This window comes from Notolabrus celidotus, chromosome 15, assembly GCF_009762535.1.
Source record: "Notolabrus celidotus isolate fNotCel1 chromosome 15, fNotCel1.pri, whole genome shotgun sequence".
NCBI lineage: Eukaryota > Metazoa > Chordata > Actinopteri > Labriformes > Labridae > Notolabrus > Notolabrus celidotus.
The window spans coordinates 689,428-713,958 of NC_048286.1; the positions used below are offsets into that span (position 1 = coordinate 689,428).

The 24,531-nt window shown below is 42.5% G+C and overlaps 1 protein-coding gene across 1 annotated transcript in view; it reads right to left on the reverse strand.

Moving 5' to 3' along the window:
* Positions 1-2,993: 2,993 nt before the first annotated feature.
* Positions 2,994-24,531, reverse strand: part of LOC117826420 (junctophilin-1-like) — a 34,282-nt gene continuing 12,744 nt past the window's right edge. The window contains 7 exon segments of the mRNA XM_034702457.1: positions 2,994-3,505; positions 6,972-7,068; positions 9,223-9,653; positions 13,081-13,341; positions 15,161-15,279; positions 23,401-23,456; positions 23,458-24,161. Of these exon segments, the coding sequence (XP_034558348.1) occupies positions 6,988-7,068; positions 9,223-9,653; positions 13,081-13,341; positions 15,161-15,279; positions 23,401-23,456; positions 23,458-24,161 (1,652 nt within the window). The 3' untranslated portion in view covers positions 2,994-3,505; positions 6,972-6,987.

Sequence of the window (24,531 nt, forward strand, 5' to 3'; positions counted from 1 at the left end):
TCAGTAGGGATGTAAGGATATATCACAAAACGGTAAAAAATTGGTACAAATAAGGGTGGATTAAAATCGATTCAACAACATTTGAATCTGGATATTATTTTTAAACAGTAGAAGGCGCTATCTGCATTTCACTCCGCTTGTTCAACATCATGAAGTCTCTTGTCTGCTCGTCACTCTCTGAGTGGAGTGTAACAGACATGGAGGCAGCAGGTGAAGACCGAGCAGGTCAGGATGCACCTTTGTGTTTACAGTCTGAGGTACGGCAGCATTTTGTCTTTGCCTGATATTCCTGAAGAACAACATGTCAATTCACAGCCAGGTGCTCTTTAGTTTATTTAAAGAGATTGACCTTATGTGTTTTAATATTAAATACTTTCATTTGGGAATCGTTCACTTTCCATTTCTCTATAATTGTTCTGAAATTTTCCAACAAGTTATTTTTGTACGGTGATTTTAGATTTTAGAAATTAAAGTGTGCAGTGGTTTAATTTGAGTTACAACACACCTTAAAAATGAAAAAGGATGACTTTGTTTACAAATGAATATAAGAGAACAAATATATATCCCAACTGTCCATACCTGAGGACTGAAACACAATAATAGTTATCTAAATTTTGAGTTCAATCCAGTTATCTTGAAAATCGTTAGAGAATTGTGAGTGAATCGTATCGTGAACCAAAAATCGGGATTTGAATCGAGTCGTGGGTTGAGTGTATCCTTCCATCCCTACAGATCAGTGAAGTCTGAATGTGAGACACTCTGGATTCATCCTTCCTGTCCGTCCATCAGTCTGTCACAGAGAAAAAAACAGATGCACAACATGGAAGAACAAAGAGGTTCATTTAAGTGTGCACATACAGCTCATGGTCTGGCTCCGCCCCTGCACGGTCTCACTGTTGATCCGACACTGCCAGGCTAGCTGCTCTTCAAGCTAACTCAAAAGGGTTCAGTAAACACACACTCTTTGTTCCTGTGACTCAAATAAAATTGCAGGCTGGAGCTTCTACAAGTACTCGTGTGTGTGTCTGATAGGGTGGCAAAATTCCATTAATTTTCAAAGTTGGAAACTTTCCATGGGAATTAATGTGAATTTATGGTAATAAATGGGAATAAATCAGGAATTGACTAAATTGAAGGTTGGCTCTTAATAAGGAACTTAAATATAGTTGGGGAAAATATATTTTAGCATAATCCTGACTAAAACAACCAGATTTCATGTAATTACAGTTGAATATCTCTGCTATTCCTCAATCACATACACATAGCACTGCTTACTGCAGGGCTATTGAGACCACGCCCCCTACATGCACTGTGCATTCCTCCATCACATGAAGCACAGATGATTTCTAGAATCCTGCAGAGGCTAGGCTTGAGAAGCTTGAGGGAAGATGCTTTTTGATTTGCATGTTGAATGGGACTTTGTTGGAGGGAGAGTGGCTCTTTTCATTTAACATTTTAAATGGGACTTTGTTGGGATTGCTTTGTTGTTAATTTTTGAATGGGTTGGGTCAGGGGGATGAGTAATATTTAACTCAACATTCATGTTCTTGTTCTTCAATGAAAGAATTGATTGTTCAATCAAATATTTCACACTTGATAAAGTTCTACTTACAAATAAATCTGTTTTAATTGTATTATTTTGGATGGATGTCTGCTTATAACAAAACAAATATTTATGCTTGGATATGATACCTTTCCATTCAATTACTCTCAATTCACAGTTCATTCACATAATTCCCATGGAAAGTTTCCAATTTGGAATATTTCCAATATTCCCCAGGTTAACTTCCCATCGAAATTTACTGGAAACTTTCTGGAAATTTTCCACCCCTTTTGCAACTCTAGTATCTGACTCCAGGATAAGACTTCCAGCTCCTGCATGAACCAAAGTCAGAGCAGCAACTCCCTGACTGTGTGAGGGCTGTGTGAGGGCCGTGTGAGCGCAGGGGGCAGACTGAGGGACAGCCAGCACTGACACCGGCTGTCAGTGAGGAGGTAACCTAGCCTGAAGTGTTTGAAATGTAAAAAGTTGATGTGAAGACTTCTGAGCAGAGAGGAATTCATCTGCATCAGGACCAATCAGAGCGTCTCTGAATGTACAAACTTATATTTAGCTTTACTGTCGCTCTCCGGCTCATCACAAACACATGAGCCTGTGTGGTGTCAGGATCATCGTGGGAACATGAATGATAAAAAAAGAATCACTAATGAGTGGAGGGTGATCAAATAACTGTGTTCAGCAACCTCTTCAATCAGAAGTGGAGTTTCTTCTCCTTCTTCTTCTTCTTCTTCTATCTCTCTGGAATAAAAAGCCAGCTGATGTGTGTGCAGCAGTGAGCAGAGAGATAAAAACAGATCTGAGCAGATCGATAGACAGACGGGTATAAATAGAGCCGCTCTCCCAGGACATGGCAGAGGGAGAACAGCCGAGCGCTTCACATTCCTGCCCCGGCCCTTCTCACCCACCAACACGTCACTCTGTAAAACGGTAAGGCAGCTGTTGGCTTCCATCAGCTCAAAGTGCATCTACGAACATACCCAGTGCACCCCCTGCCCACCCACACACACTCTCTCTCTATCTCACACACACACACGAATACACCACACTGAGATATGCACACTCCTGGTCTCTGTCCAAACTTGTTTGTGTGGATTTTTATGTAAGAGAAGAGTTGAGGAGAATCAGAGAGCTGCAGCAGAGTCTGATGTTTGAGCGATCACACGGAGCAGGGCGCTGTGACGGACGCTGTGTGCAGCAGACGGCAGCAGGAAGGCATTGATCGGTGTGACTGACCTGCTGAACAGCTCAATTAAAGTGCACTGCAGTTCAAAATGTTTTATGTAACAGATCTGATTGTGCATGTGTCCTTCATGTTGTAAAGAGGAAGCATGCGAGCAACAGTGCTGGACCTGAGGATCAGTCCTGCAGAAGCAGCCCTGTCTCTGCTCCTCTGCAGGATCGTCTAGGAAACAAATATTCTTCCACTCAGCTGGACGGCGCACAAGCTTTTTATTGCAGCATTTCAAAGCTTCCAAAGGAGCTGAACAGTTGGATGAGCACACACACATTACAGGCATTTATGGGCAGTACAGATGCCAGGTCTCAGCCTCACTCCCATTCACTCTCCTCTGCTGGCCTCCTGTTATTGGGAACCTGGATGGAGGGGCTCAGGCCTTCTCTAAACAGCCTCTGCCTGCTTCAGCTGTCACTGCACTCTGAGCGGAGTCACAAATCATCGCCAGTCCAATCAGGTCCGACTCAGGCACCCAAGGGGGGTGGGTGGGTGATGGTGGAAGTTTCATCTTTCTCTCTCTGCTTTTTCTCTTCCCTCTGCTCCTTCTGTTTCCTCCCTTCATCTCCTCCTCCTCTTCCTCCTCCTCCTTCCTTCATTAGTCTATTTTCAGTCCTCCGTCCTGCTGGTGTCTGCCGTTCTGACTGGCGGCATATTTGAAAAGGCCCCTTTGGCTGACGGAGAGTTAGCGACTCCCAGTTTGGACGAGTCCACTGTAAGGTAAGAGAAGTGAGGGATTAGAGACAGCATGTGTGTTTTATATAGAAGGACATCAGATGTTGTGTTTGCAGCTGGGTCACGACAGTTCTTCAGACGCAGAACCGGACTGGATTCTAAAATAGGTGGGTCACTTGTCTCTGTCCGTCACTGTCAGCTCAGCGAGGAGACACCTCAGAGAGAGAGGACTATTTCTGACTCTCTGAAGTGTGTGTGCCACATCTGAGCCCACAGAGGAGCAGGGCTGGACAGGTGGAGCAGACCTGACTGAAGGGGTAGAGCTTAGTGATGGGTCAGAGAATAAACACACTCATATCAGCAACATAGACCAGTCTGGATCCAGCCCGGAACCTGACTGAGGTCTAACTTTTAGTTCACCAGAGAGCAGACTTGTTTGGGCCCCGTCCCCAGCAGTCCTGTGACAGGAAGACTTTGGGTCCTGGGTCAAGTTAACTGATCGTATTAAACTCACAGTGGAAGTAAGGCATGCTGTCATGCTGTCTCAAGACTCTTTTACAAACAGAGCAGGTCTAGACCACTCTATGTCAAATTATGAACAGAGACCCAACACCAAGACAGGATAAGGCTCAGTCTGACCCCACCTTAATCCACCATGAGCATTGCACCTCACAGTATTTAGCTAGTTACAGTTGTATGTAATAACCTAAAGACCACTGCCTCAATTTACATGAGGTAACATTGTTGTGCGCTACACATTACACTTCATGACACACATGTGTAGCATTCCCCAACAAGACTGTTATACTGAAAACTGTTGCTAAACTGCCGTAAACTACAGCCACAACCTGTGCTGGTGTGGCTCATACATAACAGTTACAGCGGAGAGGACAAACTTCCTTTAACAGGCAGAAACCTCGAGCAGAACCAGACTCATGTTAGACAGACATCTGCCTCGACCGAGTTGGGTCTGGAAAGAGGGATAGAGGAGAATAAGAGAGAGAGGGAGCGGTGATAGGGGTCAGAGAATAAACACACTGAAAATCACTCTGCTAGTTTTGACCACCAGACAGGAGACTTCTTTGGGCCCCATCCCCAGCGATCCTGTGACAAGTACTCATTTGGTCCTGGGTCAGGTTAGCTGATCAAAGCATGCTGTCAGTCTCTGCAGCCTGCATCTCTACTCTCCAGTAAAGGCTGATTTATACTTCTGGGTCGAATCGACAGCGGAGCCTACGCCTGAGGTCCACGTAGCTCCCGTACTTACGCAGAGGCCTACGCACGTAGCTGACGTGCACCTCCTCCAAAATGTAGCTACATGTAGAATCGACGCGGACCGCAAGCCCTGTGATTGGTCCACTCAGTGTCATTGTGTTTCTCGCACTACAGCACTTACAGGATCTGCACATTGGCCGTGTATTTCATCTCCTCCTCTCTATTCTTCATGTAATCATGTCTGTATGATAAACAGCAACATGTATCAGCTGTAGATTAACAGAACACGCTCTGAATCTCTGTGGAAAAGGAAACAGAGATCGTAGCGGGACCGGAAGCAGGTGAGAATTGCTGCGTGTCACGGACACATCGACGTACAAGTATATGGTGCTCATGTCAGCATCAGTCCATGCTGCGTAGGGGAGACGAAGAAGCATAAACCAGCCTTTATCCCTCCAATCAACTGTAGCCCCACCTCCATCCAAAAGCTTCAGCCTGTCCTCATTAGATCATCCAATCTGTCCCCCCCTGTTTCTATCCACCACTTCAAACAGATCCTAACAGTAACCATGACCGTCTGCTCTTCGTCACTACCTTCTTCATCAGACGCCTGCCAAGAGCCCCTGAGCCTGAACTGACCCTAAAACCTCCTGTTTCTCTGCTCCTCCTGACACTGAGCCAAATCAAGTTTCCCCGAGCTCCAGCACCGTCAGCACCGTCGGCACCGTCGGCACCGTCGGCACCGTCAGCACCGTCAGCTCCTTCAGGACGGCAGAGAGGCAGGCCCGACACCAGCAACCTACATGCCCTACCTTTCAGCTTCTCATGATCGAGGCCTGCTCCTCCCAACCCCCATGTAGCAAATAATCCTGTCTCAGGAGTAGAGCTGGGCGATATTGAAAATTATGTTCTCATGATAAAATATTTCATATCAGTCGATATCCATAATTATCATGATAAATATCAAATCATTATTTCATTTAAATGCAAAGTCAGATTTTTGCTCCTGAGTGAAAGTTGAAGAAAGAAGACAGTTTGTTAGTTTGTATCTGGATTTAGTTTTCTGATGAACTTCTTAAATCCATCATTTCTGACGGTGCTAACAGGAAGCAGGTCTTTAATGGAAGATGAGATTTTTGTGAAGTTTTAGTTTGTAGATTCTTATTTTTCTCAGGTTGAGGTTATTTCCATAATTTGATTTAAATTTACAACAAAGATATATCAAACTGTATTCTGTGTATCAGTTTATAGAGTATTGTTTTGAGTTGTGCTCTCCCCTTTAAGATTACTAAGGGTTACAGACAGAGTGATGTTGTTTTCCACAGTGCAGTGAATGCATCACATCGTTCAGTGTTCAGTTCTCCTACGGTCGAAGAAGTTGTCTCTGTGCTCTTCCTTTCCCCACATCCTGAAAGTAGATTTAATGAAGTGTATGAAGTTAATAGTTAACACAGAGTCGACTCAGTGTCAGACTAACCACTCTGCTGTGAGCTGCTAGGTTTTGAGTTTTCTTCAGAGTCACTGTCGCTTGTCTCAGCTGTGTTTACATTCCGCTCCAAACGACTTTAAGCCCCGCCTACCTCCCACCCTGCGACATGATTGGCTGTTCAATGCAGTCTTCTTCTTCTGTCTAATGTTAGGTGGCAACTAACGTTTAAGGCTCACTAGTGCCCCCTTTTCCGATGGCTGGGGGGTGTAATTACAGGTTTATTTATATTGAATTCTTATCAAGCATTTGTCATATTTATATTGAGAAAAATTATATCACGATAATTATTGTTCTCGAATCATCGCCCAGCCCTACTCAGGAGCAGCAATCAAACCTCAAAATACTCAGTTCAGATTCTAATGGAGGAGTTTCACCCTCGCCTGGCGTCAAGATAAAAACTTCTGCTTTAAAGGCGACCTCTCTCTCTTATTCTCCTCTATCCCTCTTTCCAGACCCAACTCAGTCGAGGCAGATGTCTGTCTTATATGAGTCTGGTCCTGCTCGAGGTTTCTGCCTGTTAAAGGAAGTTTGTCCTTGCTGTTGTAACTAGCTAAATACTGTGAGGTGCAATGCTCATGGTGGATTAAGGTGGGGTCAGGCCGAGTCTTATCCAAAGTTAGGAGGCGAGCTGCTTCTGTTTTAAGACCTCACTTGTTGTGAGAAGACAGGTCAGACTCACGAGGTAGAGCATGAATGTATCCAGTGTGTTCTTTAGAGGCAGAGAGTACACATAGAGAAAGCTGCAGGAGTATTTCAGTGACACAGTTTCAGTTTCATGACAGGCAGAAGTGAAGTCTTACCTGAGTGAAGATTTGGTCAGGTGAGGAAATGGACAAAAATGATAGCTAGACCTACGTTCAGCAGCATCACCAGAGCCACCAGGACGGAGTTAGGGCCCTGTGAAGATAAAGAGAGCGTGGTCATGATCCTGAGTTTGTTATCATGTGCTGTGGATTCTTGTATTTAGTTTCCCTTCAGCAGATCTTTAACAGCAAGCTCTGGACAGATAAAGTCACTCTCTCTCTTAGCTGGCTCCTCTCCACCAGGAACAAGACCCAGTTTGTTCCGGTCCTTCATTTTTATATGTTTAGTATCAGATGTCCTGTCAGGCCTCAGAACTATAGTACATGATTGAATGTCCAACACAGAACCAGGCTCAGGGCGTCTCCTGATCTCAGCGTCATGAGCAGGACCGACATTGAGCTCACTGCACACCCTGAATCTGGAACATCACAAAAGGTGCATTTGGACCAAGAGTTCCAGGTCTTTTAGTCCCCAGAACTACTTTCCCCTGAACTAAAAGGTTCCTGGTCCCCCATTGTTGGCTTTGTTTCGACCGTGGGCTGAAGTCCCGGGTAGATTGTGTAAATCAGGCCAGTGACGTATGGAGAAAACAAAAGTTAATGCACTACACCACCAGACCAGTAGAGGGCAGTAAAACAAAGAGGAATGCCATTCATCACAGATGACACCATAGAAGCAGACGGACAGGCAGGTATCATTATGAGTAACACAACAGTTAGCCTGTTAGCATGAAGAGACTCAGCTGGTCTGTTTTAGATGGTGCTATATTTCATCACAGATGGATTCACTGAATCAACACGTGAGAGGAGATAAGCGCGAGTAGCAAAGACGTTTCAACACGGCTTTAAAATCCTTTTGAACTCAAAAAGCCGTGACAGAGATCGACTGGTGTTTTGGTTTAAACAGCGACCCTGTTAACTGGAGACTTTCAGCCGGATGCATCCCTCATAAACGTCTTTAGACGATCATTAAATATCTGATGAGGATATTTAGAAATCTTAATAAAAACTAAACTAGTTTGCATTCCCAGGAACTCCCTCTGTGTTTCAACAGCTGTGTAAACTCCACAAACACTGACACGTTCAGCTGAAGGTCTCCAGGTTACAGGGTCACTTTTAAAACCATAACACCGGGAGAGACGCATTCACGGTGGGCTGAGAGAAGACTACTGTTACAAGCTGCTAAACAAGAGAATCACAGATGTGTGTGATGTTATTGTGGACGGCGGGCAGAATAAAAACACTGGTTTTAATCTACCAATCAGACATGTTCAGAATTGAAGCCCCCCCATAGTTCAGGGGTAAAGTTCCTCCTGTCCAAAAACTCCTTAAGGAGAGCCTTGCAGAAGGAAAGACCTTGTTCTGAGAGACAGAGCAGCGACATGCTCAGGGATTGAATATAACTCTGCACTTTCTTCTTTGTCATTGTGCTAGCACAGTTATCATAGGGTTCATGCTGCTGCTGGTCTGAGAGACATCTCCTGATTCATGTCCACACCAGAAGAGAGTAACAAGTCGTTCCTACACTACCTGGTCTCTTCTATCCTCTGCTCACTTGTCCATATCCTGTACATCCTCACTGAACCCTCATATTCCAGCCAACTCCAGTGGTCTGGACCTTTCTCTCCTTCCTGCTCTGGTCCTCCCTCCCTCTCCCTCCCTTTTCTGGTGATCTCTTTACATGTTGACTTTTGCTACGATGGTTTTAAGGGATGCAGGATTTGCAGGAGTGACAGTGAAGCTGAGACTCCTCTCAACTATGACACACACACACACACACACACACACACACACACACACACACACACACACACACACACACACACACACACACACGCGAGGCAGGCCCTTATGAAACGATGACAAGAATCCCTGACACACCGAGGATCACAGGTAGACCATGTGAAAGTAGGAGACATGACCACGAAAGCATTGATCTCTTCAGACCGCGTTTGAGCGTGCAGTCAGCTGGCCCGTCTGGACCGGTCTAACATGGAGCCCAGAACAGATATGTGCTGATTCTCATCAGAGAGAGGGGCCTTCATCAGACTCCCCTCCCCTCAGAGGACCGGCTGAGGACCAGTCTCACGGGGTTCAGGCCCTGACACATTTACAGCTAAGACTTGGATTTAAAAGCATCTTGAGTTAAACAATCAAGTCTAGGTTCCTTTAGGTTCAAACGTCAAACTGCAGAGACCTAAAGGAGCAGGGCCTCCCCTGATCCACGTGTGAGAGGACTCTAACTCACCGACTCTTCTTCGAGGATTTCAGGAGCTATTTCCATGCTAGCTTTCTTGGTTTCTGAGAGGCTCTTTGGTTTAGTTGATTCCTGTCTTTTTGGTTTGGCAGACTCTGGAGCTTTGGCGGACTCTTTGGGTGGAGCTGCTGAAGGGCTCGGGGCGGGCAGGGCTTTCGGTGCTGGTGCCAGAATCTGTTTGGCAGGTGGCGGCAAGCGTGCCATGCTTGACGGGTGGAAGTCATCCTCCAGACCGATGGGGTCTTCCGGTGGCAGGGCCTTGACGTCGGCCATGACATAGTACCCGTGGTACTGGGAGTGAATCTGCCCATTGCTGGGGTAACTGCTGGTGGTCGTGGGAGGGGCGGGTTTGACTGCAGCGGGCGCCTCTTGTTGTCTGACTTCCTGTCTTAGTGACTGTTTGGATGCTGCCTTTGTTATGCCTGCCGAGGAGAAGAGAGGAGAAGACAACCAAAGTTACCACACAGAGATCTCTGAGGGAGCTGTGAGCTGAGGCTCAGGAGATCAAGCTCCTCATCCACTTATCTGGAGCGCACCTGGAGGTCTGGCATCCAGCCCATCATGCACACAGTAGGAGGAGGATCAAACCACCAAGATAGATAGAGAGAGAGAGAGAGAGAGAGAGAGAGAGAGAGAGAGAGAGAGAGAGAGAGAGAGAGAGAGAGAGAGAGAGAGATGGTCCTGTGGTTTATCAATAGAGGATTACGTTAAATGAAGGTCTGATCTCTTTTGTGGAAAGGTCTTGACTCCGTGAGGGAAACCCTGGCGGTGCATCCTCAACATTAGAATACCAAGGTACACTGGTGGGTCAGACTGTCACTACACAGACTCTGGACCAGTGGGCTGAGAAAAGTCTGTTCACTGTCATGTCTGGACATTCCCTTTGAATAGAATGACAGATCTGAGCCGCTCTTCAACAGATAAACTAAGAGTTACTTTCAAAACAGAAATATAATAATTAAAGCCACAAGTGGCGATCAGCGGGCACTCGCACACCAGCAACCACCACCTGATGTGCGCCACAGCCTGATGTGCGCCACCACCTGATGTGCGCCACCACTTGTGTGCACCACCACCTGATGTGCGCCACAGCCTGATGTGCACCACCACCTGTGTGCACCACCACCTGATGTGCGCCACAGCCTGATGTGCAGCAGGTGTTGCTGTGTACCATTAAGGTATTCACCCTTACTTGGGGGCCATTTTTCACATTCAAAGCCAGATGGCGCTCTTCCTGTTGGTTTTTGGATATGGGTGCAAGAGGCTTTTTTGTGCGCCCTGATGCCCTGAATATGCATGTCCAAAATTGTGCACGTAGCTCAAAAAAACCTTTATGGGGGGGGGGTTATTTTCCCCTTTTCTTTCAAGGTTTTAACCCTTTAGGGGGCGCTATGGAGCAGATCTTTGACTTTCTTTGACGAGAGTCCCAAAATATATAAATGGGATATGTGTGGCCGATGCGTGTGGCCGATGCTTGTGAACGATTTGGTGAGATTTTGTGCATTTTAAAGCCCCCAAAATTCAATTTCCTTTAAATGGCGAGACATGTGTTTGATGCATCGCCTGAATGTCTGCCACGCCCACAATTTTTCTGATAACTTTGAATCGTCAGTGTGTTTACTACAAAATGTGAGTGGTTTGGACTTGATCGGAGAAAAGGCCTAGTGCAAGATCTCTTAAATACATACCTTTGCAAATCAGGTGAAAAATTGAAAAGAAAAAGATGGCTGACTTTCTTTTGTGATTTCACCATGACATTAGAAATACTTTTTGAAGATCCTATTTTTGGGACTTTTTGCGTGGGACCATACGAATATCAAAATGTTTTACCAGGCCAGATGAGTGTGTCAAGTTTGGTGAGTTTTGGGGCATGTTGAAGGCTCCAAAAAGGTAATTTACTTTGCTAGGTAGAAAGAAAGAAAAATCCTTAGGGTTACAAGAGGGCCTTCGCCGACCTTGGTGCTCGGGCCCTAATGATATAAAAATATAATTATTAAAGCTGTCAGATAGTGAATTATTGTCATTTTTATTGATTAATTGTGAGGTTCTAAGGACAATCATGTAATAAATGGCGTCTAAAAGCACCTTAAAGGATATTGTTAAAGATATGAATACTGGTATCAACATGGAGAGGACGAACATGCTTTCTTTATGTAAATGTGTGATCATCATGATTTCAGCTCTCCTAAACGGCTTCAAACACTGTCCTGAGAATCCTCCAGATAACCTGCAGAGATCCTGGAAAACCTGATCTGATGTGACATCACTCAGTCATACTAACACAGTGAGTGTCCTTCCTGCTCCAGGAGCCTTGTTTCTGCTCCTGGTGCTGTTTCTACAGTCCCTCAATGTGTCTCCATCTGGACCATCACTGAACAGAACTCACCATGGATCAATGTGGATATATGTGCATCTATATAGATGTATGTTGATCTATGTGGGCCTATATAGATCTATGTAGGTCTATGTAGATCTATGTAGATCTATGTAGATCTATGTGTATCTATGTGGATCTTTATGGATCTACGTTGATCTATGTGGATCTACGTATACGGATTAATGTGGATCTATGTGGATCTATATGCATTAATATGGATCTTTTTGTTTACGTAGATCTATGTGGGTCTATGTGGATCTACACGGATCAATTCAGATCTGTGTGGATCTATGTGGATCTATGTGGATCTATGTGGGTCTATGTGGATCTATGTGGGTCTATGTTGATTTATGTTGATCTATATGGATCAGTTTAGATCAGTGTGAATCTATGTGGAACTATATGGATCTATGTGGATTTTAGTGGAGCTATATGGATCTATGTCGGTATATGTGGATCTATGTGGGTCTATGTTGATTGATGTGGATCTATAAGGATCAATTCAGGTCTATGTGTATCTATATTGAAATATATTGGACTATATGGATTGCTTTGGATCTGTATGGGTCTATGTGGATCTATGTGGACCTACTATATATGGATCAGTATAGATCTGGATGGATTTTGTGGATCTGTGGATTTTTGTGGATCTTTGTGGAACTTTTTGGATCTATGTGGATCTATGTGGATTTATATGGACTTAATGTATATGGATCTGTATGGATCTATGTGGATGTATGTAGGTGTATGTGGATATGTATGGATATTTGTAGGTCTATATGGATCTATGTGGAGGACTGGACCTAGGGTTGGGTGGGTGATTGTGTCTTTCCTTTGTAAACTGCTCTGTTGAGTATGACTCTATAAAGGGTCGACTGAATCAACACCTGTTTAATCTTTAACACGTGATGATCTGATGCATTATGATCCGAACTCTGGGTTCAGAGTTTCGTGTACGTTAAACTCTGGGGACTTCATCGTGTGAAATAAGGGACCTTCAAAAAGATGATCCTCTGATTTACAAACTCTAAAGAGGATGGAGGAAGACTTCAAGTGTACACAAAGTCAAACTCTTTTCAAAAGCAGTCCCTGGAGGAAAGTGTGAAAAACCAATAACTGATCAATAACTGATCCATAACTGATCACATTGATCCAAAGCTACCAGGTAAGTGTTTACACTCGGCTCCAGCGTTCAGAGCAGGCAAACAGCTGACCGTTTACTGAGGAGCATCCACACTGACCCAACCACCGTCAGACTCTGGATCAGGAACGGTCTGGAGTCTCCTCACCTTCAGTACTTCTCTTTAAGGGTTTGATTTAAAGTTTGCTGTTCAGCACAGGACGAGATACTCAATATTGACCCTGATCTAGACCTCATAGATCTGTCTGCTCACTCTGCTGATTATCACACCATCAGCCTGTTAAAGCTGCTGAAGGACGCTTCACCGTGTCCGTCAGGTGTCGGGTCGTACCTGCTGTCAGGGACTCGGCCGGCGGAGCTTTGTTCTCTTTGGCAGCAGGAGCGACACTGGCCTTACTGCTCAAGAAGGTCTTTATTCCGGCTGAGGGTGAGGGAGGGGGGCTGGGAGCTGGACTCTGAGAGGGAGACTGGTTAGGCGTCGTGCCTTTCCTGTAGAAGTGAGGGCTTCCTGATGGAGATTTCTCCTTTTTCTCCTCCACCACCTCCTTCACCTCCACTGGCTCATTGTACTTCTGTCGGATGTAGTCAGGGCCTGAAACACAGAGATATGAGCGTGCAGAAACAGGACCACAGCAGGTTAGATTTAAAGGACCAGTACGTCAATATCACAATCTGCTCAATAACAACTCTTCTGGTCCTCATAGTTATGCCTTTTATTTCTTATCATCATGTTTGTATCCTCTCTCCTCCAACGATGCTCTCTTTCAGGTCAAATACAACAATGGTCAAACTGAAGAATGATCAGCAGTAAAAACCAGTGAGTAACATCAACATGGCTGCTTTGATGGCTTGTGAAGCGAACGCTAGCTTAGCAATAATGTCTGTTTTCACAGCCGTACCCTTTTATCCTGACAGTGTGGTGATACAGTGTTCTGAGGTAAGGTGAGGGGTAGGGTCATGTTTAGTGTGGAGGGAGGGAGAGACAGTTGAATGATATCAGTCACCTTTGCTCTGATGAGGAAGAGTTTCTCACCCTACTCCTCAAACTGCAGCATCACTGACCCGACCGGATCCTAACACATTTATCTGTCTGTACTTTTATAAGCTTCATCCTGGCGGCGGTGTAAAGGGAAGGATTGTTGTTTAGATGTAACCATCACCAACGTGAAGTTCAGGTGATATATATATATGTTTGCAGCTCCACAGAGCGCTCAGTGGAAGCTTTATTTCACTCATGCTCTCCAGACTTCACGCTTTTCACCTGACTGAAGATGACTGGTGACTCTCAGGCATGCTAGCTTCTACAGTATCTCCGTATCAGTGTCTGGGGTTAGCATTAGCACAGTGGTGAAGTGTGTTTCTTATGTTTAAACCAAAGTCAAGCTTCACTGTGTTTCTATCCTTCATCTCTGTTTTATAATTAATTAATAAAGCTGAATAAAATATAAAGATGAATGTGCTGTCAGCACGATGGTCCATGGAGTGAAATCAAACTGACAAACTGATCACACGTCATGTCAAATAACCCAGCAGAAAAGAGTTCAGACACATTTGGCTTCTGCTTGTTGAAGCCACAGATCGTAACGTGAGGTAAAACCGCTAGCTTCACTTAGCATCAAAACAATGTGGCTGAAAAAATTAGCTTCCGTTAGCATCAAAATAATGTGGATAAAATGTTAGCTTATGTTAGCATCAAACAATTTGGCTGAAATGTTAAATTTCGTTAGCATGAAAATAATGTGGCTATAAAACATAAGCTTGCGTTAGCAGCAAAACAATGTGGCTAAAAGTTAAGTTTTAGTTAGCATCAAAACAATGAGGCTAAAATGTTAGCTTCTGTCAGCATTAAAACAATGTTGCTAAATTGTTAGCTTCAGTTAGATTTAAAACAAAGTGGCTAAAACTTTAGCTTCCGTTAGCATCAAAACAATGTGGATAAAATGTTAGCTTATGTTAGCATCAAACAATTTGGCTAAAATGTTAAATTTCGTTAGCATGAAAATAATGTGGCTACAAAACATAAGCTTGCGTTAGCAGCCAAACAATGTGGCTAAAAGTTAAGTTTTAGTTAGCATCAAAACAATGAGGCTAAAATGTTAGCTTCTGTCAGCATTAAAACAATGTTGCTAAATTGTTAGCTTCAGTTAGATTTAAAACAAAGTGGCTAAAACTTTAGCTTCCGTTAGCATCAAAACAATGTGGATACAAATGCATGCTCATGAAAGAGAGGGGAGGTGTGCTCTCCCCACCTCAGGTTTTGGCATTCCAGGGAGCTCCTAGAACAGAGCCATACCACCAAGTCTAACCTGTTGCATGCAGATAGTTCATTCTAACAATGAATGTTGTTTATGTTGTTTTGTGTTGTTGTTTTGTGTTGTTGTTGTTGTTGCTGTTGTTGTTGCTGTTGTTACCTGGCTGGTGGAAGGCGGGGGACAGCTCTCTGGCTACAGCACGGGCGATATCTGAGTCCTGATTGGATGACTGTGCAGCCTGGTCTGCAGCCTCACCTTTTGCCCGGGCGTGTGACGTTCTGCAAGTACACACACACACACACACACACACACACACACACACACACACACACACACACACACACACACACACACACACACACAGAATGAGTAAACAACAAATTTGAATCTTGATTTTAATCCGTCAGTGAAATCCAAACATCCTGCAGAGGTTCACTTTAATCTGACCTCTGACCTCTGAGCAGAGTTTAACAGACAGAGGCGAGTTTAGATAAAGGCACATTTCACCAACAATTCAAAGAGCTCTGGGTCAGCTCACTGAGCATCATCAGAGCTGCTTTCTACTCAGATATTGATCATCAAATCAAAAATAATCCAGCTTTCACAGAAGATTCCCAGCGTGACTCAGAGTCACTGCTTCATGACCTGCTTACTGGGATATGATTGGTATCAGGGGCGGGGTACCCGACTGACCTTTGACCCCACAGGACTTCATTTCTACATTTAATGTCATACATCCAGTTTTTCAAATATATTAACATAAATTACAAACTCCATGTAGGGTCAGACAGTATTGTTTATCTTGATTTAGTTTATGTTGAATAAAAATAGTGTCATACATTTCTTCTGTGGAGCTGCTCCTCTCTCTCTCTGTTCACCATCTGTCCGCCCCTCACCCGCACACTCACACTAACAGGTGCTGTATGCAGTGACGACATGCACACACATAAAGATGGCAGCATCTCTGCTGAACTGGAGCTGCTCAGTAAAAATACATTTCTGCTTTATTATGTTGAGATGGTTCAAGTATTACATTTCAGACCAGCAGCAGAATAATGTGTTCTGTAGAGCAAGCCGTATCTCTGCCACCATATAGAGTCATATACAAAGAGTGTGTCAAACTGCAAAACATGGAGCCTTCACATCCTTCTGCACTGAAACAACATACATACAGTAGGTATGGAGTGAAGTATTCATACCCCTTCACCTTTTCTACATTTTGTTATGTTACAGCCTTATTCCAAAATGGAAGGTTTTCATCAAGAATCTCTCTGTACTTTGCTGTGTTCATCTTGATCCTGACTAGTCTCTTAGTTCCTGCAGCTGAAAAACATTTTATTTATTTATTAATTTATTTAAAGGGACAGTGCATATTAATGAACATTTCAGCGTTTGCAACAATGTAAATATGCCAGAGTTAGCCATAAGGCAAATTTTCATCCCTGGCAGGTCAAAACAGAGTTCATGAAAACAGTACATCATGGTAGCATGACAATGAAAACAACAATACCTAACAAGAGCACACATAAGTTATATTAAAGTGCAAGTTAGTGCATTGAAGTGCCAGCATAATCACGCAAATGTCCGGAGCTGGACCAGATAAAACATGGACCAACATATCAGAATATCACACAAGTAAAAATGCATACCTTAACCCCGTAAAATAAAACACACACACACACACACACACACACACACACACACACACACACACACACACACACACACACACACACACACACACACACACACACACACACACACACACACACACACACACAGCGGAAGATAGAACATCCCTACAGCTTGATGCTGCCTCCACCATGCTTCACTGTAAGGGATGGTATTGGCCAGGTGATGAGTGGTGCCTGGTTTCCTTCAGACATTTAGGCCTAAGAGTTTAATCTTGGTTTCATCAGACCAGAGAATGTGGTTTCTCATGGTCTGAGAGTCCTTTAGGTCCCTATTGACAAACTTTCATATGCTTTGTGTTGAGGAGTGGCGTCCGTCTGACCACTTTACCATAAAGACCTGATCTGTGGAGTGCTGCAGGGATGGTTGTCCTTCTGGAAGGTTCTCCCATCTCCACAGAGGAATGCTGGAGCTCTGTCAGAGTGACCGTTGGGTTCTTGGTCACCTCCCTGAACAAGGCCCTTCTCCCTTGATCGCTCATTTTGACCAGGCGGCCAGCTCTAGGGAGAGTCCTGGTGGTTCTAAACTTCTTTCATTTATGTATGATGGAGACCACTGAGCTCTTTGGGACCTTCAATGCAGCAGAAATGTCTATGGAAATGTCTTGGTTTGTGCTCTGACATGCACTGTCAACTGTAGGATCTTATATAGACAGGTGTGTGCCTTTCCAAGTCATGTCCAATCAATTGAATTTACCACAGGTGGACTCCAATCAAGTTGTAGAAACATTTCAAGGACGGTCAGAGGAAACAGGATGCACCTGAACTCAATGTTGAGTTTCAAAGTAAAGGATGTGAATACTTATGCACATGTGATATTTGTGTTTTATTTTTAATTAATTTGCAAAAATGTCTACAAAACATTTTTCACTTTGTCATTATGGGGTATTGTGTGTAGAATGTTGAGGGACAAAATATTTTAATCAAATTTGAAATAAGGCTGTAACATAACAAATGTATAAAAAGTGAAGGGGTCTGAGTACTTTCAGCACCCACTGTAGCTCCTTTACCCACACTGTGCCATGAGGCAGTGGCCCACTCTACTGTTGAAGACATGTCACCCATTGCTTTTGTGGAACAGGACGGCTTCATTCAGCTGCTGTGAATCATTAACTCAATGTACCTGTTCCCAAGTTACAATCACTGTTCAAGAGAAGCACTGTCAACAAGTACACTAAAGACTCTTCATCTCCATCTCAGGACCAGTCACCTGCAGACCGCTGCAAGGATGCTGTGGAGCCCCCCCCCCCCGATGCAAGGTGAAGAAAACAAAGCCACGTGCCAACCTGAGTTGTAATCTGTTTCCACATATCAGCACAGATATCCACATGAAGGTTGTGTGTCTTTTCTCTGCACTCCTGTGGCTCGCTACTAAAATGGTTTCTGACTGTGTTGTTGACGCTCAGTGTGCTGCTCAGTGCGCTAAGAATCAGAGGATGATTTTTCCTTGTTATTGTTTCAATATGATGTCAGCAGCATGCTAACTATATAAAGCAATGATTTAGGCAGCTCCTCTGGAGCCCATAAACAGATTTCTAGTTATTCACAGTGATGCTGTATAGCCCCCGAAAAATGTGGGGGAAGTTTAACAGTAACAACATTTGAATACCTTCTAACTCTAGGTATGACATCATTTACAGTCTATCATAATATATTATTATTATTACTTATTTTATATTAGATTATATAATACCATATTCAATGTGTTTCAATATAATATAATATAATATAATATAATATAATATAATATAATATAATATAATATAATATAATATAATTTAATATAATATAATATAATATAATATAATATTTATACTATTATAATGTACTTAACAATAAAATATAACAATCATTTTAATATAACTCAAAATGATATGGTATAATAAAATACAGTGTAATATGACATAAGGTTATATAATACAACATAATAGAATACAATAGTATGATATAATACAGTAGTATAATAGAATAGAATGCAATATAATAATTACTATGAGAATAAAATATAACATTTATTATAATATAAAATAATAAAATATTAAATAGAATTGAATATAATATTACATCATATAATGGTATATAACATTTATAATAATTCAGTTAAATGTTACATAGCATTTTTATAATATAACGTAATACATTTTAATTTTATAAATTATTTAATATAATATATTTCAATATAATATAATATACAATTACATAATATAATATACTAGAACATACATTGTTTAATATATTACATATTCTTATATATTATACACTATAATGTACTTATAATTATAATATATATAACTTTATATTTTTTTAGTACTTAATATAATACAATAATATGTATATTATAATATAATTTGTTGTTATATAATTTAATATTATATGATATCAAATAATAAAGTATAATATAACGCAATAGAATGGAAGATGATACAATATAATATAAAATAAAATAACATGACATTAACAATTATTATCATATAATAGAACAAAAGATGTAGTATAAAACAATAATAATTGTAACAATATTACATTTTTATAATTTATATAATTAAATGTAATGTAACCCAATAATAATAAATAATATAATATAATATAAAATAATATCATACAATACAATATAATATAGCATTTGTATAATATAATATAATTTAATGTCATGTAAGGCAATGTAATATATAATTATATTATATAATATATAATAATATAATATAATATAATAATAATAATATAATGTAATGAAATGTAATATAACATAATATAATATAACATAAAATAATGTAATATAACATAATATAATATAACATAAAATAATATAATATAATATAATATAATATAACATAACATAATATAATATAATATAATATAACATAAAATAATATAATATAACATAATATAATATAATATAATATAACATAACATAAAATAATATAATATAATATAATATAATATAATATAATATAATATAATATAACATAAAATAATATAATATAACATAATATAATATAATATAATATAATATAATATAATATAATATAATGTAATATAATATAATATAATATAATATAATATATAAAAAATGATTAAATCAAGCAACGAGCAACATTCACAGTTGCCAACCGACACACACAAGCTCAATTTAACTGTTACCACGGCTACAGACAGCATGACTTCACAACAATGAAAACACTGTTTAGTGAAATCAATCTTCAAACTACAAACGAGATCTATAAATCAATCAACAAACAATAAACGAGGAACATAAAAACAGCAGTGTAAAGGTCAACATGTCATCAGAGCACACACACACACGCACGCACACACACACACACACACATACACACACACACACACACACACCTCACAGCTGTCTGTGGATGTGTACGCCTGTGTGTCTGTGAAAGACTGTATTCCTGTCAGCTGTTGATAAGCGTCCTCCTCCCAAGCCTTATTTAGACAAGCACTACTTCTGACGCACACACGCACAGGCGCACACACACACACACACACACACACACACACACACAAGACATGCCTGCACTTCTGCACAAACACTCTCTAGGAGACTTGTGAACACAAATACACAGATAGCTGCTCTCTCTCTCTCTCTCTTCCTCCCTCCTTTAACATTAGAATAAATGACCCACATTAAAACACCTTGGTCTTGTTGAACAGTAGCTCCGCCCCCTTTTAGTTTGCGTTAGGATCAGGTGGGCTCATAGTGTTACTGAACGACGTCATCTTTCTACAGTCACCCTCTGTCTGGAGGACCAAGGTTTAACTGGAGCAAACATGGATCAGACACTACGGGAGGGATCAATGGTGATCACAAGTGATCAGGAGTGATCAGTACAGTTAGCATAGCCACAGGAAGTCATTCCTGTCTGTGGCCATCAGACTCTACAACTCCTCCCTCTAATCACTGAACAATAACCTGAACTCTGTGCAATAACCGTACAATACACTGTGTAATATCTCTGACATTTGAACATCATATCTCCTTCATTCGCAGCACTTTTGTGCATAGCTACCTCTAACTATTCTGCGCTTCTGTATACTTTATTATTATTTTTTATTTAATTGTATTCTATTTCTATTTAATTGTATTATATTCTATTCTATTTTCATCTTATTTTATTCTATTTTTATTTTATTTTAGGCTATTTTATTCTATTTATTCTATTCTTATTTATTCTATTCTATTCTATTCAATTTTAATTTATTTGATTCTATTCTATCTTTATTTTAATTTATTTTTTATCTTTAGTTTATTTTATTTTATTTTATTCAAATGTATATCTTATTTTATTCCTTCTAGTAATATTTTGACTTTCTTACTTACTGTTTATAAGAGCTCTGTAATGACAGAATTTCCCTCCCCAGGATAAATAAGTATTTCTGATTCTGATTGCCTAGCACAGCCTAGCACAGCCTAGCACAGCCTAGCACAGCCTAGCACAGCCTAGCACAGCCTAGCACAGCCTAGCACAGCCTGCAGTTGTGCATGTTTAGTGAAGTAATCCAGCAGCAGTAGGGCTCTGGTCTATTACTGTCTGTAACTGGATTGAAAGACTCCAGGTCCCTCCTGTAGTTCATCCTGCAGTCTGCTATGGAAACATCAGTAGTCAGCTGAAACATATTCCTACAGTCAGACGTGTGTGTTAGACTCCATGTGGAGCAGGATTTAGGACACTGATGTCAACGTCTCCTCAGCAGGAGGTTTCAGGCTGCTGCTGTCTTCTCCAGCTCACAGTGCCACACACTCCTCACAGTCTGGTGTGAGTCCATGCAGAAGTGCCATAAACCTGCACTCTTTGTAATATTCATTCAATTATTCTATACTCTACTGTTAGCAAACATCAGTCTGATTATCTATCAGTCAGTAGTAAATGTTCCTCCTCCTCGTCCTCAGCTGGTTTGTTCCCTCAGTAAACACTCCTGAGTCTCAGTCTGTCGTTTCTCCTTCACACCGCGTGATGTTCATTCAGTGACTGGTGGTCAGAGTCACAGAGAGCAGGAAGAGGGGAGGATTAAGGGCAGGACAGCTTTAAGGTAGTGACGTGTCAGTGTTTGGTTGTACGAGCAGATACTCTGAGGAGTCAGCTGATCACTTTGTTTACAGCCTGTTTCTAAGCTAGCTAACATTAGCATCACAGTCAGTGTGAATTTATGTTTGCACCTCACTCAATCTAGCGATAGCATTAGCTGATTACCACATGTAGCTAGTGTCTGCACCATCAACTGTATGAGCGTCCGCAATGACCACATCACTCCAGTCTGCATGTATCACCATGAAGAGGTAGATTATCTTTCACATCATCAATCAATGCTGCCTCTCTCTGTGGCCTGTTGGATGGAGGCCTGGGTATGATGATCATGCTCACAGACCACTTTGATGCAGCTAAGCTACTAAGCTAAGCTACCTACGAGCCAAATCTAATCCAGTTGAATCAATCTGGGTGATCTTTAAGTGGAAAAACGCACAACGGTTCAGGAGGAGTGTGTTGCTGCACAGGTATCATGGAGGTTAGCCTTCATATCTTAAAGAGCTCATGGTGCCCTATTACCCCTCTAGAACTCTACGCACCCAACATGCAGGCCTGCTGGTCCTACCTAAAGTCTCTAAAAGTAGTATGGGAGGTAGAACCTTTAGTTATCAGGCCCCTCTCCTTTGGTATCATCTACCAGTCAGGGTCCGGGAGGCAGACACCCTCTCTACTTTTAAGAGTAGGCTTCAAACTTTCCTTTTTGATAAAGCTTATAGTTAGAGCTGGATCAGGCTTGGACCAGCTCTTAGTTATGCTGCTATTGGCTAAGACTGACACACTGGGATCCTGTCTTTCTCTCTCTCTCCTCTCTCTGCCTGTCTTCCTGTCCCCTTAAAGTTACTAACCATAGACCTTTCTGGAGTCCCTGAGCTCCCTTGTCTCGTAGGTTCCCCTGGATCTCTGCTTCTGTGGACGTCCCAGACTCCAGCTGCTACAACTACTACTATCCGTCTCACCACTATCATCTCTCTCTCTCTTCATCTCCCTCTATCCCTCTTTCCAACACGGTCTCAGCAGATGTGTGTCTAACATGAGTCTGGTCCTGCTGGAGGTCTCTGCCTGTTAAAGGAAGTTTGTCCTTGCCACTGTAACTTGCTAAATGCTGCAAAGTGCTCTGCTCATGGTGGATTAAGATGAGATCAGACTGAGTCCTGTCTGTAAGATGGGACTGGATCTGATCCTATCTTGATGTTGGGTCTTTGTTAATAACAGAACATAGAGTACGGTCTAGACCGGCTCTGTTTGGAAAGAGTCTAAGGAGAACATGTGTCGGGATTTGGTGCTTTAAAAATAAAGATAGATTCCAGGGGCCAGATCCTCATCAGACTCAGAGCCTCTCTGGATTCTTTTGAACCCTTTAGGAGAGAGTGAAGGACTTCAAACTGAAATGACTTCATGACCCTGTTGGGGTCTAAAGCACTGTTTAGGCCAGTTCAATTCAGTTCTGTTGATCTACACTTGGGGTCTTGTTTTCACAGTTTGTTCATACCTAATGTAGAATATAATGAATATAAAGAAACACCTGATGGAGTCAGGACGACAGGCCTGTCCTGCTCCTGCCCCTCCACATCCCTGTCCTTCATTTAAAGCAGAACCTGGTTGGTTTATGAAGTCACACAGATACATGAGCAGGGATCTGTCTAACGTGAATTCATGTGGGGCGTGTTACCTTGAGATGGCGATCTCCACTTTGGTTCTGGCGATGGCTGCAGCTCTCACCGCCCCCCTCGATGGCTCGGTCCGCCTTCTGTTTGGTCTTGGTGTTTTTCAGCGGGATCAGCTGCTTCCTGATGCCCCGAGCCAGCACGTTGTTCTTGTACTTCCCCTCTTCCTTGGTTCCATCAGGAAAGATTGTGCATCCGTAGCCGTGACGCTTATTGTTCAACCATTCGCCTTCGTATTTCATGCCGTTGGATCGCTCTGACACCCCGAAGCCGCATCGCTTGTCGTTCTTCCACTCTCCCATGTAGGACTCTGTGGTGGTGGCGTCCACGTTGTCCTCTAGAGGCAGGAAGTCATCGCCCGCGTCTCCGTCTCCAAAGCTGATGGTGGAGTTGGCGTCGCTGGAACTGATGCGGCTCATGGTGGTGTCGCTGTGCGCTGAGCTGCGTTTACTGGAGATCGAGGAGCGGGAGTCTGACTTGCGCAGTCGCTGGAGGCTACCGAAGAGAGAGCCGCGGCGAAAGAGACCCTTCTTCTTCTCTGAACCTTCCCCGTCTGAGTGGAAGTTGAGTACGAAGCCTCCACGTGTTCCAGCAGGACTGTCGGACAGGCTGTCACGCAGCACCGTGCCGTTACTCTGCTCACTGCGGAGAGAGGCCAGAGAGGTCCGTAGAGGAGAGCGGACGACCGAGGCCATACCGTACGGTACACTCTGACGAACACCATAACCATGACGCATCCCACCGGTCCACTGACCCTGGTACGTACCTGCAAAAAAACAAAAGGGGGGCAGAGAGAGAACTGTTAATGAGATCAGACTGACAGAGAAGACAAACTACAAACTACACTGTCACTGGAGGGATGATGTGGTCAGGCTGAAAAATGGGAATGGACAAAAAGAAAGGACAGCATAACAGGCTGCAAACTTAGAGATGGTGGACAAAGACGGAGACACAACAGTCTGACTGCTGCTCAGTCTCTGCTCTGAAGACTGTCCCTGAAGTCTGAGCGACACACAACACAGAGCTCCATGGTCCTGAACGCCATTCTTCAGCAGCAGACATGATCCACCCAGATAGAATCCATTCATTCAACTCATGACTTATAACCAATGTCTCCCTATGACCAGTTGGAGGGG